Source organism: Ochlerotatus camptorhynchus, unplaced genomic scaffold (assembly GCF_037179485.1).
Source record: "Ochlerotatus camptorhynchus isolate MF236.1 unplaced genomic scaffold, CSIRO-AGI_Acam_v1.1 ptg000432l, whole genome shotgun sequence".
In the NCBI taxonomy this organism is placed as follows: Eukaryota; Metazoa; Arthropoda; class Insecta; order Diptera; family Culicidae; genus Ochlerotatus; species Ochlerotatus camptorhynchus.
The window spans coordinates 5,429,570-5,448,616 of record NW_027040918.1 but is presented as its reverse complement, the minus strand read 5'-3'; the positions used below and the strand labels follow the sequence as shown (position 1 = coordinate 5,448,616).

Genomic DNA, 19,047 nt, shown 5'->3' with positions numbered 1-19,047 from the left:
TGGCAAAATATGGTTTGTTAACATTCTTTCTCTTCCGCCCCTTTCAAATGTTAGTCTAGAAATGTTCCTTGTGTATAAAAAAGATGAGGAACACGATGGTGCTGTCAAATTAGTATCACTCTAATAAATCTAAATATACTCATTCTGAGATATATGCGTTTTCAATTTTTTAAACGCAAATATAAAGTTTTTGGCAACACTGTTCAAAAATAATAAATTCTAATTCAGATTTTTTGTCTAATTTTGTCATAAAAACACCCTGTTATGTTAATTGTAGCTTTATTTATTCCTAAGATATTGATTAAAAAAATTAGTGTTCAAGAAAGAGCAAAGAAATGATCCCCTGGCCCGGCACAGAAAATTTGGATTCATAAAAGTTAGACCAAAATATCTCCTCCAAATTTATTCCAAATCGGAAGAGGTCAATTATACTTTTGTATTTTTTCTCGGTCACTTGGCGTGGAATAATCCATATACAATTTCCATTCTGCCATACTATACGGAACTATCAACTCTTTATTTTCATCTTCCTGATCGTATAACATGTTGCCTTCCGTTTGTAACGGAGTAATTCGTAGATTGCATACTGGCACCTGTCATGTATCTACTTTAACATTTTCATTTTGATTGCTTAAGGAAATTTATTTTGGAGTGTATGGCTCTCTAATCAAGGTTCAGAACAGGGAAAGCTTAACAATTACCATTGCCGGCCACGCTCATCTTCTCCGTTACTGGGTAAAGGAAGGATATTGTTGATGTAACAACTACTTAACCGAAGGCCAGCGACCCACCGGCGCACCCATAGTTGCTACGGAGTTGGATAGTTGGGTAGGAGATTGGGTCAAAATTCGCTTAAGCAGGCGACGCGACCATATTAGTTGTTTTATTTTGGAGGAGCCTGGGAATAAACCCACGATCTTCTACTTAGTAAGCAAAAGCGTTAGCCACCAAGTTAGACGTTAAACGTAGTTTCTGATCGTATAACATGTCCACTTTAAGTCTGATATTTGATGTAAAAATGACCGCTTTGATTCCGGTCGTGGCACCCCGAAACGTCGCCGTACTTCATCTAGCACTGACGACAAGCCCATACTGTGTGGTAAGAAAGCACCTATCGACTCGGTCAGAACCGTGGACCTGAACGATGATCTGGTGTGGGTTTACTTATCGGCGTTTCATCCCACTACTACGAACGATGAAATTTCATCTCTTGTCTCTAAGTGTTTGTGTCTGGAAACAGACGAGAAACCTCGGGTTGCCAAGTTGGTTCCCAGAGGAAAAGATCCGTCAACGTTAAACTACGTTTCCTTCAAAGTCGGCGTCAACCAAAACAAACGGGATGTTGCCCTTTCCTGCGATTCGTGGCCGGAGGGCATTCAGTTCCGTGAGTTCGATGATTCCCGGTCAAAGAAGGTGACCAAAATCACCCGTATTGGTCCAGCACAGTGACACCAGTTCCAGGATACTTCCTTTTCAATTACTAACGTGCTGTTGGGCGGATCTGGGACGCAACAACACAGCGCTTCGGAAGCCTCTGATCCCTCCGAACCAGTCGAGCTGTTTGTAGATCTAATCATCAGAAGTCGTCCTAGCCCTGGTTTTAGAATCGGTGACGAGGTCTTCCAGCCTGTACTTACAGGCAAGTATCGATACGTTCCAAAACCTTCTTTTTCTGAGCCACCTTCCGCTTCCAGCAGCGAATCGCAACCATCCGATCCAACCTCGCCTTCTGAAAACGACGTAGTAAGCTCGATGTCTTCTGAACTCTGGATGAACCAATCTGCTTTGCAACCGGGACGCATCGTGGAAAGCTTTATGGAAGCCCCCGGTTCCTCTAACTCAGTCGTGCTAATTCCTGTCAGCGTTCATCATAGTCGTCCTGGCCCTGATTTTAGATGTGGATTGGGGGTCTTCCAACTTGCTAGAACAGGCGAGTACATAATTAATAGCGCAAATACGATGTCTGATGCCGATCCAAATTTCAGCACCTTGAATGCCGCCGAATCAACTCTCGTACCTCGGAGCCCGGAACGCGCCATAGAAAGCCTCGTGGAAGCCCCTGATCCCTCCGTCTCAGTCCAGCCATTTGCTGCCGCCGCTCACCATAGTCGTTCCGGACCTGTAGTCGGATGTGGAGAGGGGGTCTTCCAACCCAGTCACTATGGCGAGTATCCGCATGGTATTGTTAATGTTCATTCGCTGCCTGATGCTTCCGTGATTTCTAGGGAGAACAGACGTTCGATTGTAAGCCGCAAGCAGGACATCGTGATTTTCTTCCAAAACGCCGGCGGAATGAATTCTGATGTTGACGACTACCGGCTTGCTGTATCGGATCGTTGCTATGATGTGATTGTCCTATGCGAGACGTGGCTCGATTCGCGAACGCTTTCCAGCCAGGTGTTCGGATCCGATTATGAGGTTTTTCGTTGCGATCGGAATCCAAACAACAGCCGAAAATCTACTGGTGGTGGCGTTCTTGTGGCTGTCCGTTCCGGATTGGAGGCGAGAGCAATCGAAAATGAATCGTGGAACAGTGTGGAACAGGTTTGGACAGCCATTAAACTGGGCGATCACACATTATTTTTGTGCGCATTGTACATGCCACCAGATCGAGTTCGTGATCTTGAACTCATCGAGACTCACTGTCAATCAGTCTTCACAGTAATGGAAAGAGCGACTCCAATTGATGAGCTATTCATTTTTGGGGACTTTAACCTAGCAGGCGTTTCGTGGAGACCATCCCATAGCGGCTTCCTCTATCCAGATCCAGAACGTTCTGTATTTCATGCAGGAGCTATCGGCCTTCTCGATAACTATAGTGTAGCAACGCTTTCTCAAATTAACTACGTAGTCAACGAGAACAACCATAGTTTGGACCTCTGCTTCGTGAGCACTCAGGACAATGCTCCGTTCATTTCCACAGCACCTTGTCCACTAGTTAAGCTTGTTCCGCACCACCCTCCTCTGATTGTCACTGTTGAGGACAATCTCGTTCGTGATTTCGATAGTCTTCCTGCTGCGGTTTCTTATGACTTTCGAAAGGCCGACCATCGAAGCATTGTAGATGTGTTGTCAAACATGGACTGGGAGAACATTCTCGATCATGACGACGTTGAGGCCGCTGCGCAAACTTTTTCTCATGTCTTGGCATATGTCATTGACAGACACGTCCCGAAAAGAATTCAACGCAAAGACTCTCACCCTCCCTGGCAGACGATTGAGCTGCGTAGGTTGAAGTCGATCAAGAGAGCAGCATTGAGAAGATTTACGAAGTATCTCACGCTTCCTCTGAAACATCACTACGTGAGGCTTAATCACGAGTATCAGCGAGCCAGTCGTCGATGCTTTCTGCGATTTCAACGAGGTATTCAGCGTAACCTTAAACTTCACCCAAAATCCTTCTGGAACTACGTGAACGAGCAACGCAGAGAATCTGGCCTCCCATCGTCAATGGAATTGAACAGTGAAGTCGCTTCCACTCCGCAGGATATTTGTCGCCTTTTTTCTGTCAATTTTGCCAGTGTGTTCACTGATGAGAGACTAAGTGACGACCATGTTTCCCTCGCAGCCAGGAACATCCCACTAAATGGTCAAACGCTGAGTGCAATTGATGTCAACGTTGAGATGATTTCTAACGCTGCAACGCAGCTCAAATCGTCCTTCAACCCTGGACCCGATGGAGTTCCGTCCGTGTTTTTGAAGAAACATATTGCTTGCTTGTTAACTCCACTTCACCGTCTATTCCGGATGTCTCTCTCCAGTGGTATATTTCCATCCTTCTGGAAATTTGCACACATGTTTCCTGTCCACAAAAAGGGAAGCAAACGAGCCGTGGATAACTATCGTGCAATTACATCGCTGAGTGCTGTTTCGAAACTATTCGAGCTTGTTATTATGGAACCGTTGCTCTCTCACAGCAAGCAGTATCTGAGTGCTGATCAACACGGGTTTACTGGCGGTCGCTCTACAACCACCAATCTGCTATGCCTCACATCCTACATTACCGATAGTATGACTGAACGGGTACAGACGGACGTTATATATACCGATCTATCCGCGGCATTCGATAAGTTGAATCATGACATTGCGATTGCTAAACTTGACAGGCTTGGGGTGAGCGGAAATCTTTTGAGTTGGTTCCGTTCGTATCTTACTGGTCGCCAACTTATGGTTGCTATAGGAGATTGCAAATCAGCTAGCTACTTTGCCACATCAGGTATACAGCAGGGAAGCCATCTGGGACCGTTGATTTTTCTACTCTACTTCAACGACGTGAATCTGGTTATCGAAGGACCTCGATTATCATTTGCAGACGACCTCGAATTTGCTCGATCGCTGACTGCCACAATCTTCAACATCAGCTTAATTTCTTCGCCAGTTGGTGTATTTTAAATCGAATGGTAGTGAACCGAGCAAAGTGCTCTGCCATAACGTTCTCACGAAAAAAGCAACCGATTATATTCAGCTATGACCTGTTTGGAACGACACTCGAACGCGTGAATCAGGTGAAAGACCTGGGTGATGTGTTGGATTCACAGCTAACATTCAGGCAACACATTTCTTATGTCATCGATAAGTCGTCTAGGACTTTAGGATTCATCTTCAGGATAGCTAAGAATTTCACCGATGTCTACTGCTTAAAATATCTTTACTGCTCCCTCGTACGATCGACGTTTGAGTATTGTTCTGCGGTTTGGAATCCGAATAACAACAATGGTGCCGAGAGAATCGAATCTGTTCAACGTCACTTTCTTCGTTTTGCGCTTCGTAGACTGCCCTGGAGAGATGCGCTTCGGTTGCCCAGCTACGAGGGTCGCTGCCAACTGATAAACCTTGAACCTCTCCGGATTAGAAGGGACACCAGCAGAGCTTTGATTATCCCCGACACTCTACAGGGACGAATAGATTTTGAGGCTATCCTGAGGCAAATTGACCTAAACGTGCAACCCCGACCACTCCGTAACAACTTCATGCTGAGACTGCCACTGCGTCGCACGAACTACGAACATATGGTGCAATTTGCGGACTACAGCGTGTGTTCAACAGAGTCACATCTGTATTCGACTTTCACCTCACACGTGATGCGCTTCGTCGGAGATTCTCATCTGTTTTCGCCGGCCGCAGTGACTGACAGAGAAAATTAGTGTATTTCCATTTATGTTTTTTTTACATTCTGACCATGTTGCTTTGTTTTTCTTTCTGTGATTATTTGACATGTAATTTTACTATTATTATTTTTATGATTAGTATTATTAACATCATTTGGGCTACAGCCAGCCTGTTGATGTATGGCAACAATAAACAATATCAAAGCATCTCCAACTAAATAATAAGTTATCATATTTTTTGGATCTCAGAAAGTTTAATCGCTACACAACACACAAATTCATACACTGGTTGGAATATCAATATATGTGGAAGTGCTACAAAGAACACAAAGTTTTGAGCAGGCGAAATCTCGGGTAAGAGCGTCAACACCAGGTAGAGAGAGAGAAGTAATCTTAATTCATCCTTTCAAAGCAACCAGCTTGATTTCTTGTTACGTAGCTTTTCCCACACCAACGGTCCTTTCTTCGAATACATTTGCATACCGGATCGTTATATTTCCCCGCATCGCCCACCAATTCCAAAGCGATCCACGAAACCACAAATCACTGCCCGGTAAAATCAAGTCCAGTCAAAACGGACAAGTTGATTACCCGAAAACCACAATCTGCCAGTCTAGCGGTGGGACGAAAATGGGTGCAATTGGTTTTGCTATCCTTAATTATCATTGCTCAGGTCTCTTAAAAAAGTCTTTGCCCCGCGGCCATGCGAACAATCATGCGGCACGCAATTAATAATTTCCTAGCACCGGCTCTATTGCGGTAGCACATCCAAATTTCTTCCTCATCCCAACGCCTAGCTAATTTGAATACCTAATCCACCCACAAACATACTTATTCCTACGTGAACAAATATATGCGAAACATAATGGTTGGGGAATAGAATCCCTTTTCTCTACCCTGCGCTATTCTGTGGGTATAGGTGGGCAGGTAATCGGTTGCCCAAATTAGCATAGTTATTTGGACGAGTCTTTGTCACGCTCTTCCTTCTGTTATCGTATGCCTGTACATAAGATAGCGCGCGCATATTTTGACTGCTGTTAAGAGAGTCCCGAAGCCCCGAAGCCCCGAAGGTAAAATTAGCGCATTAATCGGCTTGACGACACGCGCGGGATTGTTCCTAGCTCGGATCGTGCCTTCCGTGTAGGATTTGCGAATAATACCCCAGACGTATGAATGTATGCTGCGTTAACTCACCGCACGTCGTAAAATATGAATCAAGGCTTTGTTTAGTACGATGACGACGTCGTCGAGGGAAATAAAACGGGCACTGGATTCCATAACTTTCCTACAACTCTTTTCTCGGTGTTCTGCTGCGATATTGCGGAAAACTACCTTTCGGTTGTGATTTAGCGGGGAAATTACGGTACATAAATTTTTACTACCAAATCACACCATCGTTGGACTACCTAGTGGGGAAAATACCAAGCTACAACCATTGGCCCATAAGGGGGGTATCAATCTGAAGGAAAATGTGAATCGATGGACGTTAATGTTCCTATTTTTCATGTCAGGTATTTTCAGACACGTTTTCAATCATTTGATTTTAAATCATTGCATCAATAAAGGTTGAATAGATTTAAGTAAGAACGTTTAGGAATTAAAAGAAGTAGAAGAAGAACAAATCAAATACAGAAGCAAATTAATGAAATAGGGCAAATGACTGCTTCGGCAAAAGGTCGAATAATGAAAGAGGAACAAAAGATCGAATGATGAGAAGGGGGACAAAAGGTCAAATGGACAAATTGTCAAACTATTCAAATAGGAACGAAATCAAATGGTTGAATAGACAAAACGTCGAATGACAAAAGGTATAAGGTACCAAAGGTAGAATCATTCAAAGAGAGGCAAAAGGTCAAATTATGAATTATCTTGTTGTTCCATTCGACCTTTTGTCCTTCTTTGGACCATTCGAACATTTGTCCATTCGAGCTTTTGTCCCTCTTTGGATCATTCGAACTTTTGTCGCCATTCGACGTTTGGCATTCGACTTTTTGTTCCTCTGTGAGCTATTCGACTTTTATCCATCTTTGAACCATTCGATCTTTTGTCCATTTGACATTTTGTTCATGCGACTTTTTTGACGTATACTACGTCTTACGGGAAGGTACTGGTATAGTCGCTATATTCATAGTGTGGCGGATAGAATCTCGGGAACCAACTGAGCTGTCAAATAGTGGAACCAATCGAGCAAATCACGACCAACAACAGAAAAGAGCACATCAGTTATTACGAACAAAACTTTGGAACACTTTTTCTCGTAAATCAAGACTCGCCTACGCAAATTAATACCATTTTGGGTGGGAGAAAGTTTCCCCTATCCGATGATGCTGGTAATTTGCGTTCGATTAGCGAGGAAAGAATAATCAACGTTTTGTTTATAAAATTTGATAGTATCTTTTCAATTGTTGGTCTACAATATATTGAATTGGTTCCGATTTTTGATAAATCCAAATTCTATCCGCCAGACTATGAAAATAGCGGCTATAGGTACTGGGGGTAAATCGAAAATCTATAATTGCGACCGTCACGAAAAGTTTTAAGGTTTTGCTTATAACTTTGTCATTTATAGATGAAATTAAAATCCAGATAAACCAATCGATAGGAAATAGCTCTCATAATCTGTAATACAATAGAAGCTTTTTCAATTCTCCATAAAAAAAAACTGTTGAAAATGTTCAAATAAAAAGTGATAATTTAGTCGAGTATTAGTACAAGACACTGAAGAAGTCTGCACATTGTAGGCGAAGTACGCGTATCTGTCAAGGATAATAAGGTAGTGGAATTAAATGGATTTCACTAATCCTTCTCTCTCTCTTTTTATAATTTTATCACTGTTTTCATGAAATAATCTTTCTCCCCAAACCCAGCAGCAGCAGTAGGAAGGCAGCGGTTCCTGTCAAGCGCGCAGCATTCGAGTTTTGTGGATCCACCTCCTTGCCTGAATTATAACGCGTTCTACAAATCTCGATTACTTTCGAAACTTGATCGGGTTTCAAACAGAACTCGTCCGCGGTTGCCAAAATTTAACTTCTAGTCGATTCAGAAATAACAACGCTCAGATAGCAGGGTTATTCGATAACTCATCTGTCACTTTTAACCTCGCTTTTATTCGAACTTTTTTTTTACCCACCATTATTCGAACTTTTCACTCTTTTTCTTTAGTATGTGCTTGACAATTGACCAGTATTCTTCAATTGGCCTTAGTATCAGAGTATTGGCCGGATTCATCTCCTTGGGAACCACTGTGACGCCATTTTCGCTGTACCACTGTTTGGTGGAATTTGAGTAGTGGCAGCTTCCCAAATCCGGCCAGAATAGGTATCCACCCCATGCTGCTCCAGAAAAGGCAGTAGTCTCTTCCGTAAGAACTCCTCCTGGTAAATTTGCTGGTTCATGATCCCAGAAGCAACGAAAGCTTTGCTTTTCAGTCCACAACTGCGGATTGCTCGCCAGACAAGGACCTTTTTGGGGAATTTTGAATTATTCTTTTTGATTTTACAATCTTCCGGGGCACTCTTCCAGTCAACCGAGCCATACCATTCCAGCCCAGGAATTTGATCGAAAACTTCCAGGAGCGGATAGACCGGGATTTTCGTTTCGAGCGTGCAGGATCGATTCACCACGTGCTTGTTCTGGTAATGTCATGATGTAAACAAATTAACTTATCTTGACAACCAATGCCTACTGTGATTTAATACACTCTTATGTCGTTTTCGTTTTTGCGATGTAGCACTGGTGTAGTGTAAGCAGGAATAAGCACGAGTCTTTGACAGCTCAACATCATTTGTTTGTAAACAAAGGTGCATCCTATATCTACACCCTAAATTATTTCGGTGTACGGCAGTGTAGCACCGGTGTAGCTACACCGCAAAAACGAAAACGACATTAGTTTGATCTCAGACAGGCGTCTCTGAACCATTCGAGGATGAGCGTACTCTGCTCCTCTAGTGTCTGAAGACCTGTCAGGCGGTGGATCTCAGAATTTAGAGTCCACGGGGAACTGTTGAGGATCATCCTAAGGATGATTTGGAGTTTGAGGTGATGGCATTTACTTAGCACAGCTCTCCCAGATTTGCGTTCCGTACTCAATGGCGGAGAGGATGATATACTTTTGGACGGAAAGCTTGTTTTAAGGGAAAGCGTGAACTTTCTGTTGATAAGTGGATAGAGTGACCTAATCAAGATGTTACCCTTGGTGGATGTTTTTTCCACATGGGAACGGAATACCAACTTGTTATCACGGGTGAAACCAAGGTAGACAACTTAACACGACCATTCATTAGGAGTATTAAGTAGGTGGACTTTTATGTTCCAGATGGGACAAGCCGAGGTGAATTGGAGTGCGGAAATAGTATGGTCTGTTATTTTAGCTGCATTGATACAAATCTTTCAGCTTTTGAAATAGTCGGACAGAACATCCAGACCTGATTGGAGATTTCTCGTCAGAGCACGGATCACTCGACCCTTATAGATGATGACAGTGTCATCTGCAAACATTGACAAAATACCAGCACTCGGAAAGGGAGGAACATCTGACGTAAAGATGTTGAAGAGGATAGGACCAAGGAGGCTATCCTGGGGAACCCCAGTATCAACGTTGAACGTATCAGAAGGTGAATTGTTCAAGAAGACTTGGAAAGTTCTGCCCGAAAAGTAGTTTTTGATGATCTTAACAAGGAAGATCGGGAAGTTGTATCGATGCAGCTTGTACACTAGGCCATCATGGCAGAAATTGTCGAACGCCTTTTCAACGTTCAGCAATGGCTGATGTATTGGAATCGGATTTGTTCCGCTTGATGATGTTAGTAACCCGTGCGAGTTGGTGGGTGGTAGAGTGGCCTTTCCTTAACCCGAATTTCTCTTTGAGAAAAATGTTATTATCATTTGAAAACACCAGCAGACAGCTGAGAATCAATTTTTAATATAGCTTCGAGATGGAGTACAAGAGGCTGATGGGACGCTAGCTTTTGGCACTGGTAAGGGCTTTTCCATGCTTGTGGATTGGAATTACTTTGGCTAACTTCCAGCATGCAGGGAAGAAGCCAAGCACCAAACACTTATTGAAGACCGCTGCAAGGTGCTCGAATAAGTCAACACTCAATATTTTCATCTCGAGGTTGGCTACTCCATCGAATCCAGTGGTCTTCATGTTCTTAGTTGATTTAATGGCTGCTATCACTTCATCAGCCGATGTTCTTCTTTCGTCAGGGACAACTGCGGAGATTGGAGCGACTCTAAACATTTACTCCGATACTGCAGGCTCGTAGGGACTAACCATGGCTTGGTCAAGGTTATGTGAATTCACAAAGTGTTGTCCAAGAGCATTGGGGTTATGAGTAAGGATGGATCCGAAATCTGATTAAGCGGGGAAAGGGGAAGGATGGATTTTTTTAAAATCTTTGCCATTTTCCAGAACGGCTTAGCACAATCTGGGAGAGACGAGGGGGTCGAAACTCCCAGATTTATTCAAATGTTGCCAAAACTAACTCTAAAGTTCGAAGAATCGATTCATAGTCGAACGAATCCATTATATCGATTATATCCTATATAATCGAGCTTAAATCTTTAAAAATGGATAATATCTGTTTGTATCGTTCATATCTCTGTTATCGGATCACATCTCTATAATTATCATGACAAGTAACGGTGACAGCCGTTTGTTTATAAGAAAGGAACATCGCGTAAATCTCGACCAATAATACAATAAGGCGAATAAGCTTTTGTAATCAAACTGTTAATGCTCTTTCCTCGTGAACTTAATCTTGCCTTGCCAAACCAACAACACCATCAGGTAGGAAAAATTCTCTGCTATTCGTTAGTGGTGTTCGATTGGTAAGGTGAGCTTCGGTTTGTGAGATAAGGGCATTAAAATTTGTTTGATCCACCCTTCTGTATTGTTGTTCGAGCTCGATCATTATTCTTAAACAAATCTATAGATAGAACTGGAAGTAGTGCGTAACAGCTTTAAGGTTTTTCCTTGTAGAGTCTATTTTTCTATCACATCTCGCAATTTCAAGAGCATACAACTCAAGACCTACGAGGTTTATACATCATAGCATAGCAAATTTCAGACATTGCTTGCTTCTCCGCAGCAAACAACAAGTAGAAGCTTTCAGCTACATGAATTTACAGAAACCTTATTATTTTTACATCTGAAATTGCGAACACGGAAAAAAGCGCTACAGGGAATCACCTTAACAATGACTTCTTTCGATGATTACTAGGAAATCAAGACACGCCCACACAAACCAACATAACCATCATGAAAAGGAAGTTTTCTAGAAATATTTAAAAAAGAGAAACAGCATTCATCTTTGCCTTGGATATGGTCGTTTCAAGATCACGGACTACGATTTGGACAATCCTGGCATCCAGCATCTATGGTTTGGTCACGTTTGGCCATCAATGCCGGTAGTCAATTAGGTCACCAACCCTCCGTGCAGATATTTTCGTTGCTTCCAGAGTTGGAACTTTAAGCTTGAAGGGTTTGAAACAATAAACAATCACAAAAGCAGGTGCTTAGGAAGTGACAGTTCACATGACACTACACACTAAATATAATATCAGCATAATGCTCAATAATTCTAACACATTCAAGATTATCCATGAATAGTGAATGAAATCGGATAATATGTATCGAAAGGCGCGTGTTAATTCAAAACGAATCGAATTTATTCAAAACAAATTCGAGAAAATTAAGCAAATTTTATTGAAATTCGTTAAAACAAATGTACAACAGATTACTTTCGTCCCCCTCGGGGAGAGAGCGAATCTTGGATCATTTTATTTAAACGGTTGCAATTGGTCTTCTGGTGAGGCATACCAGTACGCTGGTGTTGCGGAGTCAAATAAGGTCTTTAGTGGGCCTGTCAAGGTTCATAGTATTACTCACCTGTCTGCATACTGGCATATGTTGCTCCCTGGCCCGGGTAATAGCTTAATCGATAGAGCGCAGACACCGGTCGATGTCGTCGGTCGTTTCCGGCTGTCCGTCATAGTCGATATTGGTGTCAACGCAGTATTGGAACTGCGTCCAATCTACCCAATGTCGATGCTTGGAACCTGTTGTCTGAGGAAACCACTTCAGCCCCCACAGGATAGTGGTGAGTTCCTGATAGTCGACAGGTTGTGAGATGTTGTTGCCCATGTTACTGATATAGATATCGATGGTGGCGTGAGCACCGGACCTACTCAACCGGGTGCGAATTTGTACTGCGCTTCCTGCGCTTCCGCGCTGCAGCAAGCTTGATGTTTGGCGTTCAGGTCACCAGCGATGATGAAGTTTTCCCACAGTCGTAACAATATCTCTTCTTAGGTCTGCTGCCGACCCGTCCCTGATGTTGACTTGTTTGGAGCAGTGATGTGGTCGACAGGAGATAGATATTAATTTCGGGCTTCAGGAGGATTTCAGTTATGACGGCAATTTCGATGTTGCGTTCATTGAGAAACTTAACGAACTCGATGCTCTTGCTATTGAGCGAACTAGCGTTCCAATTTGCGATGTTGATGGCTTCACGGTCCATACTTGTTGATGGGAGACACGGCAGCATGAAGCTGTTCTGATCGGGTCCTGCAAGTGCGCAGGATGCTGATGACCTCTGTCACGAGCATTAAAAGTTCCGTTGACTTAAGCAGAATGTTCTCGTTCGTTTGTGGAGGTGGTTAATCATCACGACGCCTGAAAAGTCCCGGAGGGGGGAGGTACTTCGGGATACAGCAGTTTCCGCATATGTCTGATGACTCGAGCGTATCTGAGGGTTAGGCACCCCAGCAGTAAACGAGACCGATGTAGCAGCATCAGCCATTCGGTTGTTCAGAGGAAGCGGCGGATGCATCGGCATTTGATGCCGTTGGGAGATGGCAGGAAAGTTCAGCCCACTGTTTTCCGGCACTCTGGCAACCAGGTTGATTCTGCGTAGAGGATCGTAGAGGAGATCACGATAAAACCCGCTCTTTTCGGGCACTTCTGGCTGGTTGCCCTATGTGCTGTCCCACAATTAGCACATTTGGGATCTACATCGAGGTCGTGGGAGAAATACTCCACATTTTGTTGTCTCAACGGCCCTGTAGTGGTTCATCACTGACACCATCAGCTTGTAGCCTTCAGTGCACAGGCGCATGGTGCATTTGAGACCTTTACCTATGTAAAAGTCGATTTTATCTCGCAAGCCTTGCGGGAATCCTTTAACGAAGAACGGTGGAACTATCTCCTTCTTTTCCACCTTCGGTTCATCGCCGTTCTCCAGGATGGCGTAACGAATGTTCGCCAACAGCTTCTTCAATGCCAATTGAGCACTGGTGGTGTCCGATGGGGATCGTTTCCCGGACGGAATAGCAGTCGCATCGGCACACGGCGGTTTCCCCATGTTGGCGTCGTGCGATGCTTCATCAAACACCACGAAAAAGAGCACGAACACTAACACAACGAACAACTCGAGAGAGTGAGTGAAAACCGAACTGTACTGCTTGACGGTCAAGCAAAGAATGATGTCGATTTGTAGAGCTTAAAGTCGTCCTATTATACAGCTATATAAAATTTGGATATTACATAATATCTTAAGATGTTGAAGACCCTAGCATAGTGGTTAACAACCATATCTCTCACGCCAAAGTCACGAGTTCAAATCTCTTTTTCGGACAAGTCACGAATGACCCAAAAGTGTTATGGTGACCATAAAAAATATTCTTCATATTGTTTCTTCTAGAATAATGAAAGTAGTCAACATGTTCGACATACATAAAAATCATTATATTTGTGGGATACATTGTATTAATCACTGGTAAAAAGTAACCTTAACGTGGTCATCAAAAAATGATCGGTTTTGAAATCCCCACAAATTCTGGAGAGTGCACAGATAATTCTGAAGGGGAGCTGTTCCCCATTAGCTACACCAATTAGAGAATACAAAAAATGTGTCAGTGCCATCACTTCGGTTACGTGATCGGAACATGGGACTTTCTAAAAGCTGTCTCTCATACTTATAAAAATTGATGTAAATTTAGGTGCTCTGAGGCTGACATATACGAGAGTCAATTTTGACATAAAATTGAGCCATAATAGACGCACTCGGAGCACTTAATTTTACATGACATGTTTGTTTACGTCTCATGCTTTATGTCAAAGATGGATTCCATCACGAGTAAGATTAGGTATTCCTTAGTGTGTCTGTGGGTAAGAATAAGTCTATTTTGCGGATACCCACACACTTAGAAATACTTAATCTTACACGTGACGGAATCCATCTTTGACATGAAAGATAAGACCTAAACAAACATGTCATGTAAAATTAAGTGCTCCGAGACTGAAAAGTTCGGTACTCGACGAAAAGTACGTTTCATGGAGCTGAATTTCGCGTCTATTATGAATCAATTTTATGTCAACAATGACGCTCGTATATAGTCCTCTCCAGCCGGTTTCGTATTGGTGCGATTTGCGTGTGTTAGTGAGATGATTTTTTTTGTTAGCTGTGAGAAATTTTTTGTTTGCTGTCAGAACTGTCATTCTAAAGTAAAAATAAACAACAAAATGAAAACAAACCCTACGCTTGCACGGTAACAGTCAAGTACCCTTTTGTGAGTAAAGGTTAACCTAGGTTAACATGCCAGTATACGCTAGTGTGTGAAAAATTATGTTATTACTGTAGTGTTCGTGAGATCCTGCTTTGAGAACTCAATGTCAGTCTCAGAGCACCTAAATTTATATTATTTTTTCTAAGTGTGCAGCTCCACCGAAACGTGAACATTTTCAGGAAACTCCTTTTTGTTTTCAAAATATATGCAATGAATTTAACTTTTGGAGGCAATTTGAAAATGTTATCAAGAAGATAAGCGACACACTTAGAAATAACTACTTTTACACGAGACGTAATCCATATTGGACGTAAATCATAGAACGTAAACAAACATTTCATGTAAAATTAAGTGTTCTCAAGCCGAAAAATCAGCTAGTCGACGAAGAGAACGTTTGATTGAATTGATTTTCACGTTTCTTTCAACTGATTCTTATATCAAAAGGCCCACTTACATGTGTCGGTCTCAGCGAACCAAAATGTAAATGACTTTTTAGTAGCGTGGAGCTTCCCTTCAGGGTTGCATGGACTCACTTGTTATAAAAAATATTTTTCGGAATTATGGAATCATCGGGTGTTGTTTTGTACGTGTATGTTCGAAAGTACGTTTGATTGGGCTGAATTTCGCGTCTATTTTGACTCAATTTTATGTCAAAATTGACGCTCGTATATGTCAGTCTCAGAGCACCTAAATTTACATAAATTTTTCTAAGTGTGTAGTCTTTAATAGTTGTTCAAACTATAGCAAAACTATCAACCAAGGGTATCCATCGAACACTCTAGAAGACCATTATTACATACCATCATGGAAGTCGATTGGTATTCCATTCGTGCTATTAATACGATGCTGACGATAAATCATCCAGTTGACTGATTCGAGCTAACGAACTGATTGAAAACACATTGCATCACTTATCGAACAGCCTGTTTCTTCGTGTGGGTCTGGATCGATTTTATTCTTCCTCCCTCGATGATTGTAATCACTCATCCGTAAAGAATCCTTAATGTTCTTATCCAGCAGAGCTAACTTGTGTTTCTTTTTCTCTTTTTCTCACCCGAACCATCGAATCCACACAGCGGCCAGTGGTCAGTACGCACACTACGTATTCAATTCCATCGATCTGGACCGCAATGGCTCATTAAGTTTCGAGGTAACCCCAAACACGGTTCGGATTAAGTTTCGTTCCTAACGATCTGCTAATTTATTTCGATATTGTTCCTTTCTGTTTTCCATCCCTATTTCCACGCACGATTATTCCGATTCCTAATCTGCGGGGGGGAAAAAAAGGAATTTGTGGCCAACTTATCGATTCTGCTGCGGGGCACGGTGGACGAGAAGCTGCAGTGGACGTTCTCGCTGTACGACATCAACGGGGACGGTTGCATCACCAAGGAGGAGATGAAGGAGATCGTAACGGCCATCTACGAGCTGATGGGCAAGGTGCCCGATGGCTGCGACGAGGAGCAAGCCATTAAGGAGAAAGTCGAGCGGCTATTTGAGGTAATTGTTTGCTTCATTTATGATTCTTGTGTTGTTTTGCCGCGTGCGGGGAAGCTCAGTGTTCAGGGTTGCTTGTTGCACAGGCTGGGGTTCATGTGGTGTGGATTTCGATTGCTTATCAATCCAATCAAGGCTGATCAATCAGAAGGTTTTATTTCATATCTATATAGACTAGGAAAACGCAACAAAGAAAATTGCACATTGAACTTTTGTACGTTTTCCAAAAAATAAATGCCAATATTTTTCGATGCATTATTTCGGATTGCAAAAAGCAGATTGGAAAAAATCGGATTGATTTTTTGGAGAAAATTGCACCACTCTCTTTAATCATCAGATTTGTAATCTAATCTAAGATTGGAACAGGCAGAGAAAGCAATCCTGGAAATAATCAACACAATTTGCGGCCCACAGCAAGTGACATTGAAAGCCATCCAACCTATTAACTATCGTTGGATTGGGCAGACGTGCTAACATTCTGTTAGTCATTGTTTCTAACTTGTTTCTTTGTCTTTTTTTTGTCACGCTCAATAGAAAATGGACCGCAATTGCGATGGCAAGATCACACTGGACGAGTTCATCGAGTGCTGCACAACCGATGAAAGCATTCGACGCTCGATAGCCGTTTTCGATACCATCTTCTAAGCAGACCCTTGAAGAAGCATCGCGCCGGAATAAGACGGCCACGGAAGAAGAAACAAACAAAAAAAACTTACCAAAAGTGATAGAACGTGAAACCCACGGAAGATGTTTTCCTTGCTGACCACCGGAATGGGCACCCGCAAACTTTTTCCCGAATCTTCCACTTTGTTCGACCCTCAAACACACACAAACCAATATCGTCCGTGACCAAAAGAAACCATCCTTCCTGTTCCTAATACTCAGTACAGACTTATAAGCAGTAGCGAATCTATGATGTGATTAATTTTAAGTAACAATCGACCATCACCCACTATATGCATAAAGCTTCCGGACACAACGAATTATGTAGGCCAACCCACATTCAACGGAACAATAGGAAGCTCTAGCAACATTATGACAGGCCGGGGAACTTTGCGTTGAGTGGCTGATTGCTATCGGATTTGGATGAATTTTCTAACCCGGGTGGAAGTTCAACGGAAGATGCTAGATACTAGCTAGGTGTCGTATGTATGAGGAAGTACTGGTGAATGTACTCATGCGAAAGTCGTCTGTACATCCTTTGTCATGGCGATGCTTTGTATCCTGCTGAGAGTGGAATGGTTGGTTCTTTGCTAGGGCTGCTGCGGATATTAAGCTCTAATCTTGCTTGTGATAAATTTTCTAGAGCAGCCAGAGGAAGTAGCAGTGTTGGTAACTTTTCATGGAGTTCGATCCGTAGATAGGTAAATTTGTATCCACTGCATTAGTTATCGCTAAATTTAAGGAACCTTGTTTTTAAACAGGGCATGGCCACGATTTTTAGAATCCTTTAAAATCCGTAGAATGTTATGATTGAAACTGTACTAAATCTAAAATTTCGTAGATCTATGGCTAAACTCGTAGTACTGGCCACACTGGCAAGTAGCAGTGGGTTGTACATGTACAGTACTGCAAAAGGAGTTTGGGTAAAGGGGAAGTATAGAAGAGAGTTTTTGCTAAGCTAACAATTAGTTTTGTGGATTTAAAGTAAAACCTTTATGAGAAAGGGAATAATCCGCGCGCTGGCTGCTAATCGGTCGAGTGACGGAAGGTTTCCGTTTCTGTTCTGAAAACATTTCTTTCTTGATAAGCTTTCTTTTTTTAGACCGTGATTTTAAGATTAAGAACGATAAATTGGGCTGCAGTCAAGATTCTTGAGCCGGCTTTGTTTAGGAAAAAATACCAAACTCCTTCTTATATAACTATGATAAAAGATTTCGATAAAATCGCGACCCTTTTAGATCAATTTCATGAGTTGTCCCCTCAAAAGATCCCAATAGCTGTCCCTATTCCCGTCAGCATAATGGAAAACTATAAAAATATATAATGCATACTTCTATCGGAACTTAATTTAATGAAGCCCAAATCGTCCTCCGAAGTTCGGTGCGTTGCATTGTGACAAAATCAGCAGTATAGCCCTTGGAGGGCCATGCACTTCCATTGGGGATATGGAAGCAAATTGTATTCTTCCCTTCATCATTACAAATTGTTTGCTTTGAATGGCAACCACAATCAAGAACAAGCGCCATCCGAGCTCGGACTGACCGGAACTGAACTAGCTAGAGGCAATGAACAAAGCGCATCAAAACAATAACTAGGGGAAATGGATGTAATGTCGGCCTAAATGCCCCTAATTTGGGTCCATGTATAAATTCAGCAATCGACTAAATTTTCAATAGCAACCAAAAATATCCATGACGCGTTAATCTAGATAAAATTGACAAATATCTGATAGTTAGTGATGGGCCCAATCTTAGATCCATTGGCCAACATGAGAGCCATTTCCCCTATGCTATCGATTATACAAACGATCCACACCGATTTCGACAGTAATTTATGAAACTTTGAAATTAAAAATGTTTAGTGTCATTTTCAAAGAATACATTGTAAGCTTAGATCTTATTTTCGGCCTACTAAACACAACCCGCCCTTTGGCTCTATTTTTCGAGTGATATTTTTTAATAAAATGGAATGTTTTCACTGCAATTTATTTTCCTATCCGTAAGTACCGAAAGATTTGCTAACGAGAAACACATTTTTGAGATATTGTTAAAAATCTAACACTGCTTCTTGACCCCAAACTCGGCCTACTGATTCTAAATTAGTCCAAATTTCTTGGCCATTCAAACGCCATTGAATTCACTTCGGCCTATCGGATGAAGATAAAAATTGATTCGGTCCGACCGCTTCTTTTGTTTATGATGAAAAATGG

The 19,047-nt window shown here is 42.2% G+C and overlaps 1 protein-coding gene across 6 annotated transcripts in view; it reads left to right on the top strand.

Annotated features, from left to right (window-relative positions):
• The window catches only part of LOC135711393 (Kv channel-interacting protein 1-like), a 271,759-nt gene extending 253,234 nt beyond the window's left edge, over positions 1-18,525 (top strand). For all 6 annotated transcript variants that reach the window (XM_065234267.1, XM_065234264.1, XM_065234269.1 and 3 more), the window contains exons 5-7: positions 15,755-15,828; positions 15,966-16,178; positions 16,710-18,525. In XM_065234267.1, the coding sequence (XP_065090339.1) occupies positions 15,755-15,828; positions 15,966-16,178; positions 16,710-16,820 (398 nt within the window). In that variant the 3' untranslated portion in view covers positions 16,821-18,525. The remainder of the gene's footprint in view (positions 1-15,754; positions 15,829-15,965; positions 16,179-16,709) is intronic.
• The last annotated feature ends 522 nt before the right edge of the window (positions 18,526-19,047 follow it).